The sequence below is a fragment of the Dermacentor andersoni genome, chromosome 10 (assembly GCF_023375885.2).
Source record: "Dermacentor andersoni chromosome 10, qqDerAnde1_hic_scaffold, whole genome shotgun sequence".
In the NCBI taxonomy this organism is placed as follows: domain Eukaryota; kingdom Metazoa; phylum Arthropoda; class Arachnida; order Ixodida; family Ixodidae; genus Dermacentor; species Dermacentor andersoni.
The window spans coordinates 139,783,068-139,797,443 of NC_092823.1; the positions used below are offsets into that span (position 1 = coordinate 139,783,068).

Below are 14,376 nucleotides of genomic sequence, written 5' to 3' on the forward strand. Positions count from 1 at the left end.
TAGTTGCGTAAGGACAAAAACATACCCGAGCAAATATTCACAACAAGATGAGGCGTGTGTATGCTGCAGCGAAAATCCGCAGACCACTTAGCGCATCCTCATGGAATGCGAAGAGATCCATCCAGTGAGACTTGGATGTAGCGTACACGTTCCAGGAGCGCTTGGATTTAAAGCGGACGGAAGCGCAGCGGGCCAACGGTCGAGATAAGCAGGAGACGTTTGGACTATTGGCGAAAGAAAAGCAGGGAAGAGATTGATGCGACCAGATCCGTTACAGGCATAGGTAGTGATACAAGGTAAATAGAGAAGTATTGTGGAAGAGACAAAGAATTAAAGAAATTTATACAAAAATATCAGAGTGAGAAGCGTGCATACCTGTGTAACTCAAGAAGGCTGACTATTTTCGCCGCCCCATTTCAAAGGGAATGTCAATAAATTAGCAGCAGCAGTAGCGCCATCTCCTGATTGCGTAAGCCGGACACCGATTCCCTCTACGTCGTGTCTGCTATGTGGGCAAGCCGGATGCCAAGAGATGCGAGCCCTGCGGGGAAAATATCCGTCGACGCGTCAGAGTCGAGTGTCCCTACAACCTGTGGCCTAAATGCCCGACCACACGGAACACGAGATACACGTCAGCTTGTACGGCTCCGAGTTCGTACGCGTGTGAGGAAGGGCAGTGCGGCCAGGCACACGATACACTCACAAAGCGCGCGCTTCATTACGCGAGTGATGCTAGGTCAAAAGGATGGAAAGTTGGGCGAGTTGGTACGGTAACGTATTATTGGTTTACAGCGCGAAGGGACGCATACGAAGACTAGAAGCAGACAGGAGGAGTGCTATCCTGTCTGCTTCTAGTCTTCGTATGTGTCCCTTCGCGTTGCTGGGTCGCCCTCAGTGGAACCGTTCGGGTTCGAATTTTAAGAAACTTTATTCTCAAGTTCATTACGCTATTTCTTTCTATTTAAAATTTCTAAATTAGAGGTACTACCTTGTTTTCAAATTGAGAACACACATAATGTGCACGTCCTCAAAACCGAAGCGAACTTGTTTCAGCATCCGTGCTAGAAGTTCATATGCCGGCCACGTGATGTCGGCAAAGAGCATGCCACGTCCGGCGCATACGCTCGTATCTTGCATGAACAGATGTATCCGCGCCGCCCGCGCGATTCTCTCGCGACACCTACATAGATCTAGGCGACGCGTGATGACAAGCCAAGCCCTTACGATGAGTGTGATCAGGCCTTAGGTGTAGAATCTCTGACAGTCGTCCTGGGGGACCCTGGCTCAAATGCTGTGGGGTTCTCACCTGTGCTCTTGGGACAAAGGAACAACAACACAGTAGTTAGTGCAAACAATCACAAGGGCATTTATTGCACCTTTCATAGACTAATACCTGCTAGCCGAATTGCTATCCACAAAACATGCCGATGAACGCGCGACAAATCGCGGAAGTCCGACTCACCGCGACCGGTTAACGAGCGAATATGTTCACCCCATGCTGGACACCAACGCCTCGTCGTTCGCGCTTACAGTCACGCGAACGGTGGCGCGCTCGAACGATCGTGTTCGTCCATTCCGGGGTAGGCCTCGTGAGACGGTCTCGCAGAAGCAGATCGGCTCGCGCGCAGAACGTCCGCGCCTCTTGCTGATTCCGAGCCAAAGAGGAAGAGCCTTCTCCTTTTTGCGCCCAAGTAACCCCGCCGTTAGGTGGCGTTAGCAGAGCAACACTCGCGCCATCTCTCGTACTGCCCTGCAAGCATACCGACAGCCACAGTGAAGCCACGCGGCGAAGCCGGATTACAGGAGACGGGAGCTATGCGAGAAAACATCAGTGGACGCGTCAGAGTCGCGCATCCCCACAACGCCAAGCGGACACACTTTCATCGTATTGACGAGGCCCCAAGCGAGGCGACGCAGGCATCTACATCGATGCAGGGCAAGCGCTTGTCTTGTCTCGCATTGTTCCGCATCTCTTCTGTTTAAGCTATAAGCTATGAAAAAGCATTTATTTGCACCTTGAAGTCATAGGGGAGCACTTCACTCTCCCGCCTCAAGCTACGAAATTTGGCGCTGCAGTCGAACTCGCTAATGCTGGCCACGATCCCCTGCAAGTAAAACTCATTGGTAATACAAGAACACGTGCGTCACACTCAAGCGAATCGCACGCCTTCAATTCGTTATTTGAAAATTATGCTCAACTTTGTCTTCGTGCTTGTTTTGTGTAAAATATTTTTTTTTTCAGGTTGTAACAAGAATCCCCGTGAAGAATTCCTAAGAAAACGTTCTGGCCATACACAGCCGCACAGCGCAAAGCTGCAACTATGGGAAAATTTTGCACGATAACAATGCATTTGACGATAAAACCATTGCAGTGTTGCACATTTGCTACGCATAACTTGGACACTGGTTGAGTGCCTGGGGGCGCAGTGACGCCCTTCCTCGTTTCTAGATAAAATATTACGAATATCTCACGCAGTGTCGGAATCTATGTCAATGTGGAGCATTCAGTCGCACAAGACATGTTAATAAAAGGTTTAGAGGTTTCCTCTTGTGCGCACATCATTTGTACATTGCTTTGTAGTTGCTTGTGTCGCTGTTTGTGTTCTTAGGGCACTTTGTGATGGCTGAAGCACCATGACGCGGAGCCATGCATACGTTTTAAGCAATACTTGAAATACGAGACCGCCTAACGTTGATGCAGTGGACACGTGTTGGAATGAGTGAAACAACACTTGATGCACGACGTTTGCTACGTTTTTCGTGGCGTCACTTGCTTGCCTGGCTTGTAACTAGCGTTCTTGCTCCTTAATGGTTTCGGCAGTAGCGAGAGAGCATGCTTCACTGATAGTGGCTCTGCAGCGATATTTAGCAGCAAGACAACGATTCAACTTCCTCTGCTGTTTGGGCCACCAGAGCGAGACTAGTTCACGCCATATTGAATGCCTATTTGTCTGCGCCGGAGTGCCCTTGTATAAGGTGCACTATTGCAGTAGCCAGAAAGCCTAATGCCATCCGTAGTCTACTGTACACGATACATCAGCGCGCAGAGAACGAGGAAACACCGAACACACACGCGCGGCACTCAAGGACACAGATGACGTTACTTGTTTGCAGATAGTAAGAAAGGTGCCCGGCTTTCATATGCTATGCAGTTGCGGCAGTGTGCTGTATCGCTTCAGTCGTGGTTTAGTCTCCAGCTGGCTCACGTTTTCCTGTTTCGTGACTGTATCCTGTTCCACCTCAAGCGTGACGTCTTCATGCACACCTGGTTATGTTAGGTTGCTAAGTCTGTTCGATGTGCTTTGATAAACTGTTTCGTTCTCGGCATTGCAAAGGAAACGCATATTTAGTCTTCGTGCCACTGGCGAGTCAAGGATTGTTCAAAGAATGTTTTTAAGAAATGCTTCGATGTTCCTAACAACATATATTTGCAAAACAGACTGTAAGTGAACGTTTAGCTTTCACCCATATCGCTTTTGTAGTTCCGTTTCTGTACTCTTTTAAGTGCTGCTCCCTGCGACTTTAACCATCTATAGATTTTTTACATAAGTATTGTGCCATGACATGCATCAACAAAATCTAGCAAGAGCCTAGATTTTACCTATGGTTCGTTTGATACTAATAGCGTGAACAGGCCATGGGGTCGAGTTAGCGAGGGCTGTTGCGTTCTCCAGGGTAGCGTACCCCTCCGATACCGACCAGCTGTTACGACGCCTGTTTCTTCAACATCGACCGGCGTTACTATTGCGTAGCGTGGGGTTCGGGCTGCAGGCGTCCGTTAGACCATGGCGACACAGCAAGGACAAGTTCTAGTGCTAAACTTGCACTGTTTATTCAATGGTTGGCGAAGGAAGTGAACGAAGAGAATGAAGTGAAAAACTACATTGCGGGGCCCCTTAAATAGGCCCACTAAAATCGTAGGCGGGATCTTACTCACGTCAACGTCATGTGACAGGCGCTGCGTATGGTTGTCTGGAAGTGACTTTTCACGAGCTCGCCTCCGCTGATGGTAATCCACGGGTCCTGGAGATCGTAGGCGGCTGATCCCTTCTCTTCTAGGCATTGTTGGTTCGCGGAAAACGTTCTCCCCTAGAGTTGGACAGTTCGTGGAAAGTGCTCATCTAAAGTCGCACACACACAAAGGGGCCTGTAAGCACTGCGGTGCGCCAGCCAGACCGGCAACCCCTCGAGACAACCATAGCAAATTAGGAATCCATACTTCGTTTCCCTTAGGCATGCACATACGCGAAGGGGCCTGTAAGCACTGCCGGGCACCTGTCAGACCGGCAACGACTCGATACAACCATAGCAAATTAGGAATCCATCCTTCGTTGCGTTAGAGTAGCGTCCCCCGAGCGTCCTTCTTTCCCCGGGTGTTACACGCCAACCGTAACAGCATCTCCGGCGGGAAAGATCCCGACGCGTAGGGGCCAGCAGCCACTGGGCGAAGGATCGGCGCTTCCGTAGCAGAATTTCCCTCAGGGGTGACGAACTCCTGGTTCGTTGCCGGCAGATTCCTGGGAGTCGTTCGTCAGTCCTCGTGGCCCTCTTGTGCCTTTTCTCCCTGGTCCGGTCCATTGAAACTGGACTTGCAAACAGGTCTCGCAACCTTTTGTCTCCTGTTTGGACAAGCAATCACTCCAGAACAGTGCCGGACCCACAACCGCAAAGCGAGCGAGCACAAGGCCACCCTCCTCCAAGATGCACCAGGCTTTAAAAAAAAAGAATACCCGCTACTGCTTCCCCATTCCTTTCGCGCGTCTTCCCCCCTTTAACACTAAAAACAGCCGTTCCTTGAAAGCGTTAAGACGTGATTACTAAAATCAGCTAACAATCGTCTACAACTTCGCGATAATAAAAAACGTATGAAAAAAATGCAAACGTAAGAATGCCACGGAAGCTCGTGTGAGCATGAGACTTTCGTTACTCTAGGGGCAACGACTCAGACCGTCGGCATTGCCGTTAAGTTTTCCCTTCTTGTAGCGAATATCGAAGGTGTACTGTTGAAGCGCCAAGCTTCAGCGCAAAATAGGGCCGTTTTTCGTAGACGTGCACTGTAGCCATGTGAGGGGACAGTGGTCAGTCTCTATGGTGAACCTTGAACCACCAATATAGGAAGCTAGCTGTCGCGCTGCCCATATACCACGTAGGCACATTCCTTTTCTGATGCGCTGCATACTTCCTCACGAACTGAAAGCTTTCTGCTGGAGTACAGTACGGCGTGTTCGTTTTCGTCATATCTCTTTTGACAAAGCACCACCCCCATACCCTTGTCGCTGGCGTCACACTGAAGAATGAATGGCTTAGAGTAGTCGGGCGCGTTCGACACTGGCTGACTCGTTAGTGCTTTCTTCAGCATACTAAAAGCCTTTTATTTTGCGTCATCGCACTTTACCATTTGTGGTTCTGTTTTTTTGAAAGTATCTATTAACCCTTTGTGGGACAACATATATTTTTTGCAAGAATTATAAAAAATTTTTTATTACACTTGAAAATGAGGTGTACAGAAATGATTCTAAACAAATTTCACAGTTTTATTATGTATAGTTAAAGAAAAAAATGTGGGACGCATTTGTCCCATTGACACTAAATGGGAAAATGAAATGTGGGACGTATTTATCCCATTGACCTACACGGGTGCCACACTAGGTTAAGTTCTGACTAACCACTTCATGGAATGGTCCAAAACAGGTCACACAAAGCGGGACTGAGCATGCCTTGCACAAGAAACTTGTTCGCACTTCTTTCCCCCTCGTGGAACACCAACGGCATCTGCGCCTATTTTCCACTTTCACAGGGTTGTGCTCTCTTCCCATGAACCGAACTTCATCCGATACGCCAACCATTTTGTGGCCATTTTTTCTACCCTCCTTGTTCATTCTGAACGGCTTCCTGCTGCCGGTGGTTCTGAATGTCTGGCCATGTCTGGCCAAGCAACGACAAGTTCTAGATCAAATAATTCGAAAATTACCGCTCAAAATTCTGCCATTAGGCTTAGCAAAATGTGCAACTTTTTTCAGCATGGTATTGAAAATTTGCATTTATCTCATTATATGTAAGCTCAAATCTCAGAAACAAGAGCTGATTTTAATCCAGGGTTGTTTCTCTGAATGCAGAAAAAAGGAATTACTTACCAGGCATGTTGATTTTCTTTTCTGCCGGATCGCATATAGTCGAAAACTTCCAATGCATCAGAAAAAAAAGAACGAAGTTTCAAGTTCTGGACTCACTGCCTCATCTAGTGGAGGCTGCTGAAACTATATTTAAAAGAAGTACCGAAACCTCTCAATAGGTGGTAGCACATCACAAGAATGATTCCGGTTTCCTTCTGCTTCGTACGAGCCCTTTAGAGTGGAGCACTATGTGGGACGTATGTGTCCCACTGTCCCACAAAGGGTTTAAAGAACTTGCAATCTCTGAATAACGCGGGATATGTCTTTGGTAATAACCTACCAAGCCAAGGAATGACCTGATGGTGAACCTTGGTGCGTGGTTGCGGGAAGTTGTCTATTGCGGCCAGTTTGGCCTCTGAAGGCAGACGATGGTCTTGCCCTATTACGTGACCCAGATAAACTACCTCCGCGCGCCCTAATTGGCATTTGGGAGCCTCGACAGTTAAGTTGGCCTCTCGTAGACGCCACAACACGGTTCGCAAGTGTGGCATATGATCCGCCCATGATGAAGATTGCTATATCATCGAGATACGGAAGTGCGAAGTCCTCCATTCCCCGTAGCACCTGGTCCATGAGGCTAGAGAAACAATAGTGAGCATTCTTCTATCCAAAGCTCAAGACTTCCGGCCGAAAGGTTTCCATCCGGGAAATAAATGTCACAAGCCTACTTGCCCTCTCGGTCAACGGAACCTGCCCGTTCATAACATAACCCTCTGACTAAATGGAGCGTGGAGATGAAATTAGCACAGCTAACTTTCTCAAGCCTTTCCTAGGTATGCGGTATTGGGTAGATGTGGTCCTTCGTGATTAAGTTGAGCCGGCGGTAGTCGATACACGGTCGTGGCTCCTTTCCTGGAACCTCGACCAAGATAAGAGGCGAGGTATAATCACTCTCTCCTGGCTCGATTACACCTAGCTCTAACATCTTTATTTCGCAGCCATGACTTGGCGTTGACGAGGTGAAACGCGATAAGCTTTCGAGCGAACTGGGTCCGATGAAGTTAACTCGATATCGTGAACGATCGCAGTGGTCCTGCCAGGTGTGTCTGAAAATATGTCTCTATATTCAAACACGAGTTCCCTCAGTTCGGCCCTTTGATTGGGATTCAACTCCACCTGATCTACAAGCTTGTCAATGGTCTCGTGAATGCTTTTGCCCCCGTTATTGATGTTAACTACGGAAAGTCGACAGGCATCTCCTCAGGTTGGTTAAGGGACATGTTCGCAATGGCCTCCCTCTGCCAGTAGGGCTTAAATAGATTGATGTGGTACACTTCTGGTGTCCTTCGTTTTACCGGTACCGTGATTACGTAGTTTGTTTCAGATAATTTCTGAATTATGTCAACCGGTCCTTCCCATTGAACCTGTAGTTTGTTTTTCAATGAGGGTTTCAGTATGATTACCTTTTCCCCAACTTCAAAGCGTCGCGTTCGAGCCGTCCTGTCATAGTAATGCTTAGCATTGCTTTGTGCCTTACGCATTTCCCGCCCTGCTAATTCTTGAGAAGTGTGCAGTCGGTCTAACAGCTCTAGCACGTATGCCACAACCGAAGGGTCGTCCGCCCGGCCTTCCCAGGCTTCTCGAACAATGCGAAGACGGGGCCGAAGGCAGCGACCGTAAACGAGCTCTGAAGGTGAAACCCCTGTTGACTCGCGCGGTGCAGTTCGAAGCGCGAACATTGCTGCAGGCAATCAAACCTCCCACTCGGCTTTGTGCTCATAACAAAGGGCTCGCGAAAGCCGTTTCATGACTGAGTGGGCTTTCCCTACCACGTTTGACTGCGGGTGGTACACTGAGCTATGAATGATTTTAATACCGAACGTTTCCGAAACGTCGAGGTGAGTGCGCTCGTAATGACGGATCCTTGACCTGACTGGATTTCTGCGGCAAACCCCACTCGCGCAAAGATAGACAAAACCGCGTTGGCGACCTCCACCGAGCTTAGTTCTTTGAGGGAATTTCGTTGCGGGGCATAGTACTCTGGCAATTTCGTCCTCTGGGAATTTCGTTGCGGGGCATAGTACAATGAGGATATGCCGATAGCCAGACTGCGTTGTAGGAAGTGGTCCCACTGTGTCTATTATGAGCCGGCGCAACGGCTCCATGATAATGGGAACAAGTTTCATTGGCGCTTTAGCCTTATCTCCGGGCTTGCCTATGAGTTGACATGTGTCGCAGCTTCTTACGAATACTTCCATTTCTCGCAAGCAGCCGGGCCAGTAAACTTCCTGCAGTAAGCGGTCCTTTGTTTCACGAATGCCCAGATGCCTTGTCCACAAGCCCCCGTGGACAAGGTGCAAGATCTGCTCACGATAGGGATGCGGCGCCACAAGTTGGTCGAATTGCACTCCCTTTCGACTGGTATACTTCCTATAGAGGATGCTTGCCCTCTTGAGGAACTTTAAGTTCTGTTTGGCCGAACCTTCTTTCGCGTCTGGCCTTAGGTTACGCAGGGTGGAATCCTTTTCCTGTTCAGCAATCAATGCGGCAGGGCTTATATTCAATAACTTTCTTCTGCATTCTGCCTGGCGAGATATTTCAGGCTCCGGTGCTTTCCTGGCCTCTTCATTAGCTAGTGTACTTTCCGCAATATTCATTATAGGGCTGTCCTGTTTGATGCTGGTCGACAAATCCTCCGTCAAACCTGTTTCCTCTACCACTGGACATTCGTGCGCTGCCTTGGCCGCGAGCTCCCTTGCTTTGAAACGAGTTAGGGCTTGCACTATTCCCTCACTAATCCCGATTCCCCTGCATCGCAGCAAATCCTTGGATTTGTTAAAAAACAAATACGGATACGGCGGCGGGAGATGTGCCGAGACGGCGGCTTCAATGTCCAGTACTCCAAAAGGGGTTTCGATGCGAATCTTTGCCACCGGGAGACAAACACTGGAGGTCTCTACGGCTTGCCTTATCCAAGCACATTCTCCCGTGAACTGGCCTTCGTCCACGCTGGACGGGTGCACCACGTCCGTTGTGGCTGCCGAATCGCGAAGCACCCAACATGGTTTGCCGTCTACCACGAGGTCACGAGTGTACGGTACTAGCAATTTCAAATTTTCCTCGTTACTAGTTACTGACATCAACACTAGTTGTAACAAACTACTGTTTTTTTTTGCCTCGAAAGCTTCTTTTTTCTTTTGCCTTTCTGCCCTCCATTCGGGTGACTCCTCCTTTCCCTTGCTGTTCTCGTTTTCACCGAATCGGACGTTTCCTTGGATTTATACTGACTCGACTGTGGCCATCGCTCTGGCTTGACGGGTCTGTATTTATTCATCTCCTCCTTAGGAGCTTCGTTGCATTCGAACGCACGGCGAGTGACGTACTCCTAGCGAGATCAGCCACTCTCGTGATAGTGTCGACGCCTGGCCTATCCTGAACCCAATACTTGATGTTTTGTGGCAGCCGGCGGTAGAATTGTTCTAATGCGACGCACTGCATTGTCTTTTCTGCGTCGCCGAGTGCACCTTCTTCTATGAGCCATTCTTTCAGGTTTATTTCCAAGGTGTATGCGAAATCTGTGTATCATTCACTTTTGGTCTTCTCGACCTCCCTGAATTTTCGCCTGAATTCTTCTGCTGATAATCTATACTTTTTAGGTAGATTTGCTTTGACTTCATCGAAGTCCTCTGCTTCTTCTTTCCCCAATAAGGCAATGATATCAGCTACCTCACGTGGCAGTAACGCAAGCAAGCGTTGCGGCCACGTGTCTCTTGTGAATTTTGCCTTCTCACACACGCGCTCAAACTGCACCAGAAGAAGACCTGTCCCTTCCTACTGCGTAGGGTTCCATCAAGTCTGTCATTTTGCGCTCGCTTTCTTGTGCCTCTGCCCTAAGTCTGCTATTTTGAGCCTTCAGAAACTCCATCTCTGGGTGCCTCATTTCGAGTGCGTCGCGTGCAAAATGGTCGCGCTATTCTTTGGCCTCATGTGCTGCCCGCTGGTGCTCTTCCTTTTCTTCGAGGCGCTTACGCTCTTATCCTTATCCTTATCCACAATGCTTTCTAGGCATTCCTTCAGTTCATCGTCGTCTGCCCCGATCGCTTAGATCGCCTCAATGATCTCCGGCTTTCTCTTTGATTCGGCAATTTGGAGGCCCAATTCTCTGGCCAAGCTAAACAATTGCGGCTTATTTATTGCCTTCAAGTTCATGGCTACCCTTAGTGCTGCTAACTCTTCACTCTATAACAACCTCGACGCACTGAAAACTTCCGTCAACCGTCAAGGGTTAAAGAAAATCACTGCTCTGTACTTCCCCCCAAAAATACGTACAGCCAAGTGATATCTAGTGAAGAAAAACCGTGCACTCACCATATGCAGTCATGAATCCTTACACCTTCTTTCCGAACGTTGTCACCAGGATGAAGAGAAGACGATTTCTTAGATGTCGTCCAAAGTAGGGGTCGCCAGGGTAGCGTATCCCACCGCTGCCAACCACTTGTTGCGTTCTCCAGGGTAGCGTACCACTCCGCTGCCGACCAGTTGTTGCGACACCTGTTTCTTCAACTTCGACAGGCGTTACTATTGGGTAGCGCGGGGTTGTCGGCGGGGTGCAGGCGTCCGTTAGACTATGGCAACCAGGCAAGGACGAGACGAGTTATAGTGCTAAACTTGCACTGTTTATTCAATGGTTGGTGAAGGAAGTAAACGAAGAGAATGAATGAAGTGAAAAAGTACATTGTGGGGCCCTCAAATAGGCCCACTAAAATCGTAGCGGGATCTTGCTCACGTCAACGTCACGTGACAGGCACTGCATCTGGTTGTGGATGGGCCGCTGATCCCCTCTCCCAGGCGACTTTTCACGAGCTTGCCTCCGCTGGTGGAAATCCGCGGGTCCTGGAGATCGTAGGCGGCTGATCCCTTCTCTTCTAGGCGTTTTGATTCTCGGAAAACGGTCTCCCCTAGAGTTGGGCATTTCGTGGAAAGGGTTCTAAAGTCGCACACACAAAGGGGCCTGTAAGCATTGCGGGGCACCTGCCAGACCGGCAACGACTCGAGAAAACCATAGCAGATTAGGAATCCATCCTGCGTTCCGGTTGAGCAGGGTTCCCCGAGCGTCCTTTCTGCAGAGGTGTTACACGCCAACCGTAACAGGGCTTCATCTGAATAGTTTTCACGGATTGAAATGTAGCCAGCTTGGCATCGTAAACGCATTCAAATTCATTTAGCAGTTATCAGGTGAGAACATTTGTCCAGGATGGTCGTGGCAAGCAAGCGTCAGCAGATAGGCTTATGCAGCGTGAACTGAGGCAGACAGCTAAGATGTACGCACACTGATATGCGACAAGTGACATAAAACGCAAGCGTATGTAACGGGAGCTGAAGCAGACGACAGACAAGCCTGACCAGTCTAGGTGGTTCTTGCCTGACGCGAGAGCTTAAGTTACTGTAACTGTAGCTAGTACTGTAGTTACTGTAGCTAATAACTTAGCGGCAGCTCCGGTTTGCGAAACATCAGCGAAAGGAACACTTCAAGTTTAGCGGCTAGCGAAAAGTATCGCCATCTGCACAAGATTGGTGCAACATCCCCACACCGCATCAAGGCAACACTGTTATCAAATAAGTCTGCTCTCCTAAGGCTACTGAGGCTCTAAAGCATAGAAGTTCCTACAGTAATCAGTAGAGAGAACTGTGGCGGCGCTACAATCATTCAGTCACCATTGGAATGATGAGTAGTACATCGATTTGTGTGATCTTCATGCTTGTGGGGTCAAACGTTCCTATGGCTTTGTTTATGATGCGTTGTCTGCCTTGGTTGTCCAAAATTTCAGAGCAATGTATACTTTTCCAAGTGTAGAAAACTCTTCAAACGCGCACAATCACTATTCATTGCGGCGGTTCAACCTGTCAAGGTGGCCAAATCAAAACGCGCCACCACCAAGCGTCTTAACACACTGGCTTGCCCGCGAGAAATTTATAAGGGCGTTTATACCGCTTGTCGATGCATGCGTCGCTGGCGTAATAGTTTCAATATCGGTCTTCTGTGCCAGGGCCCTGCGTTCGAACACTGCGGTTTAACAATCTTAATAATGTTTATTTAAATACTTATTACACACTAGTTGTTGAAAATGACGAGTTTACCAAGAATCGTTAGAAGGACGAAGTTTTTACTACCCATCATTTCCTTGCTGGCTATAAGCCGCCGCGCTTGCAGCTCCCGTAGACATTTGCGTCAGGGTTGCCTCTCGTAATTATCGGATGAAACTCTACGCTCTAAGGCTCTATTCTCGACACACGTGGTGGCTGCACGGGCGCCGTTATCCGCCATGTTGACTCTCTGAATGGCTGTCGAGAGGTCGCGTGTTTTGAAATTTGTGCCAGAAAGCGAAAGCATTGCAAAATGCAATTTTGCGCTTTCGTCAAGATGTCAAAACGTGACGTGGAGTTGCAGACTTTTTCGAATATTACTTTTTTTCTTCTCCTTGGCAGCCAAGTTGCGTTAGCGCTTAAAAAAGGAATTGAACGGTAGCGTGCAGGAGCCCGTTAAATGCATCTGAAATTTCTCAAATATGGGGAGTCCTGACATCCGCACGTGGCTTATGCTCTTGTATTTAATATTTGTATTATTGTCTATGTCTACGCACACCATTTGTGTCCTTTCAATCATGCACGTGTTTCCGGAAGCTTAGCAGAACCAAATAGTGTCTGCTGTCAGGCTAGTTGGTGCGGGAACGAGCCCACACGTTACAATCCCAATTGCCATCGGAAACATTGTCATAGGAAAACTAGTCACACCAGCCAGCATGGTCCGATGCCATCTCGATATAGGAATTCAGGATAAGGTGCCTATTCTCATTTGGATTTATTTTCACCGTGATCTTGCGAACGAAAGCGCTGAGCTCAAAGGGGAATGGAGAGTACCCTTGGGATAGGTCGGCAAACTCCCTCACGAGTCGACTCAGACTTACTCAAGTTTACACTAAACCGGAAGCGTGAGGCTGGCTGAGTATAAATTTGCTGAGTCTGAGTCCGAGTGAGCCTTAAGCAAAAAATAAATGCCCTGATTTTTTTTTATTTTTTTTTTTACTATATGTCACCGATCTCGAGGCCATGCGTTCTGGAGATGGAAATGAGACGCCGAGCGGCACAGCAGACAATGATTTACTCACACAGCAAAAATCACCAAAAGAAAATGAAAACTAACAACCCTTCATAACCATAAAAATGTGTGAAAACCTTATAAGATGTTCTACACAAACCACTAAACTAACTATTAGTTGTACTGTGATTCCTTCCAACCACGTTAATTCTGGCCCTCGCTTGCCACAGCAGTCTGTCCACCTACGCCTCTCTGGTTGCGTCAATGAGCGCTCGCTTTTTTTTACATCCTTTCACTGTTAAATTAGGCAAAAAGAAAGCACGCCGAAGAACTGCAAAGTTCAGTTAGCTCAATTAAAGACAAACTAAGAAACACGTTCAGAAATAGTGGCAGAAGTTCTAATGTACAGAAACGTTGGACTCAGCAATGATTGACATCTATTGAACATGCGCAGCTTCCATATCTGTTGCGTTGCACTTACCTAACACTGTGCATGTTTATTGGAGTCTTGAGCGACTGAAGGAAGCGTAGGTGCCATGTAACAAGATTTATGTCGGACTTTCTATCGATCAATTTGAACATTTATAAAATAGAGGAAAGTGGAAGGGAGTTAAACATAGCCGAAACACAACCCATCAGTCCGCCGCCTCCCTGCCCCACCAAAGGAACTCACTTGTCGTGGGTGCCTCCCCAGTAAAATAATCCTGGCGCCGCCCCTGCTCGGGACGCCAGCATTACGGCCTCTGGAACCGAACAGCCGCTGCTCCCGTCGCCAGTACAGTGCTGGCGAGACAACCTTATTCAGCCAGGGCCACGCAGGCAATGCCAGCTCCGCGCTGCTTTTCTCCCGATCACGGCTCGGGTCACGCGCCTCGTGCCTCCGTAACTTCCTCCTCGTCAACGTCGTCGCCGTTTCGCGCCGCATGTCTCTTACACATGACACTATATGGTGAATTTAAAGAAAAAAGCATCGCTAAAATTGGTTCTTTTTTTTACGGCGGCAACGTAAAAAGAGTTTATCCAAACGGCGCGCACCATACTCCGAACGACCGTTCCGAAAGAAGGCCGCATCGCGGAACTGTGCGAGCGCCGCGTTATCGGCAGCACAACGTTCGCACGTGTACCACTACGCGTATACGCCGAACTTCCCATGCATTCCCTCGCACA

At 48.5% G+C, this 14,376-nt stretch overlaps 1 protein-coding gene across 1 annotated transcript in view; it reads left to right on the top strand.

Moving 5' to 3' along the window:
• Positions 1 to 2,546, top strand: part of LOC126545207 (aldehyde dehydrogenase, mitochondrial-like) — a 153,274-nt gene extending 150,728 nt beyond the window's left edge. The window contains exon 13 of the mRNA XM_050192968.3: positions 2,243 to 2,546. Coding sequence (XP_050048925.2) covers positions 2,243 to 2,275 — 33 coding nt within the window. The 3' untranslated portion in view covers positions 2,276 to 2,546. The remainder of the gene's footprint in view (positions 1 to 2,242) is intronic.
• Positions 2,547 to 14,376: the final 11,830 nt, after the last annotated feature.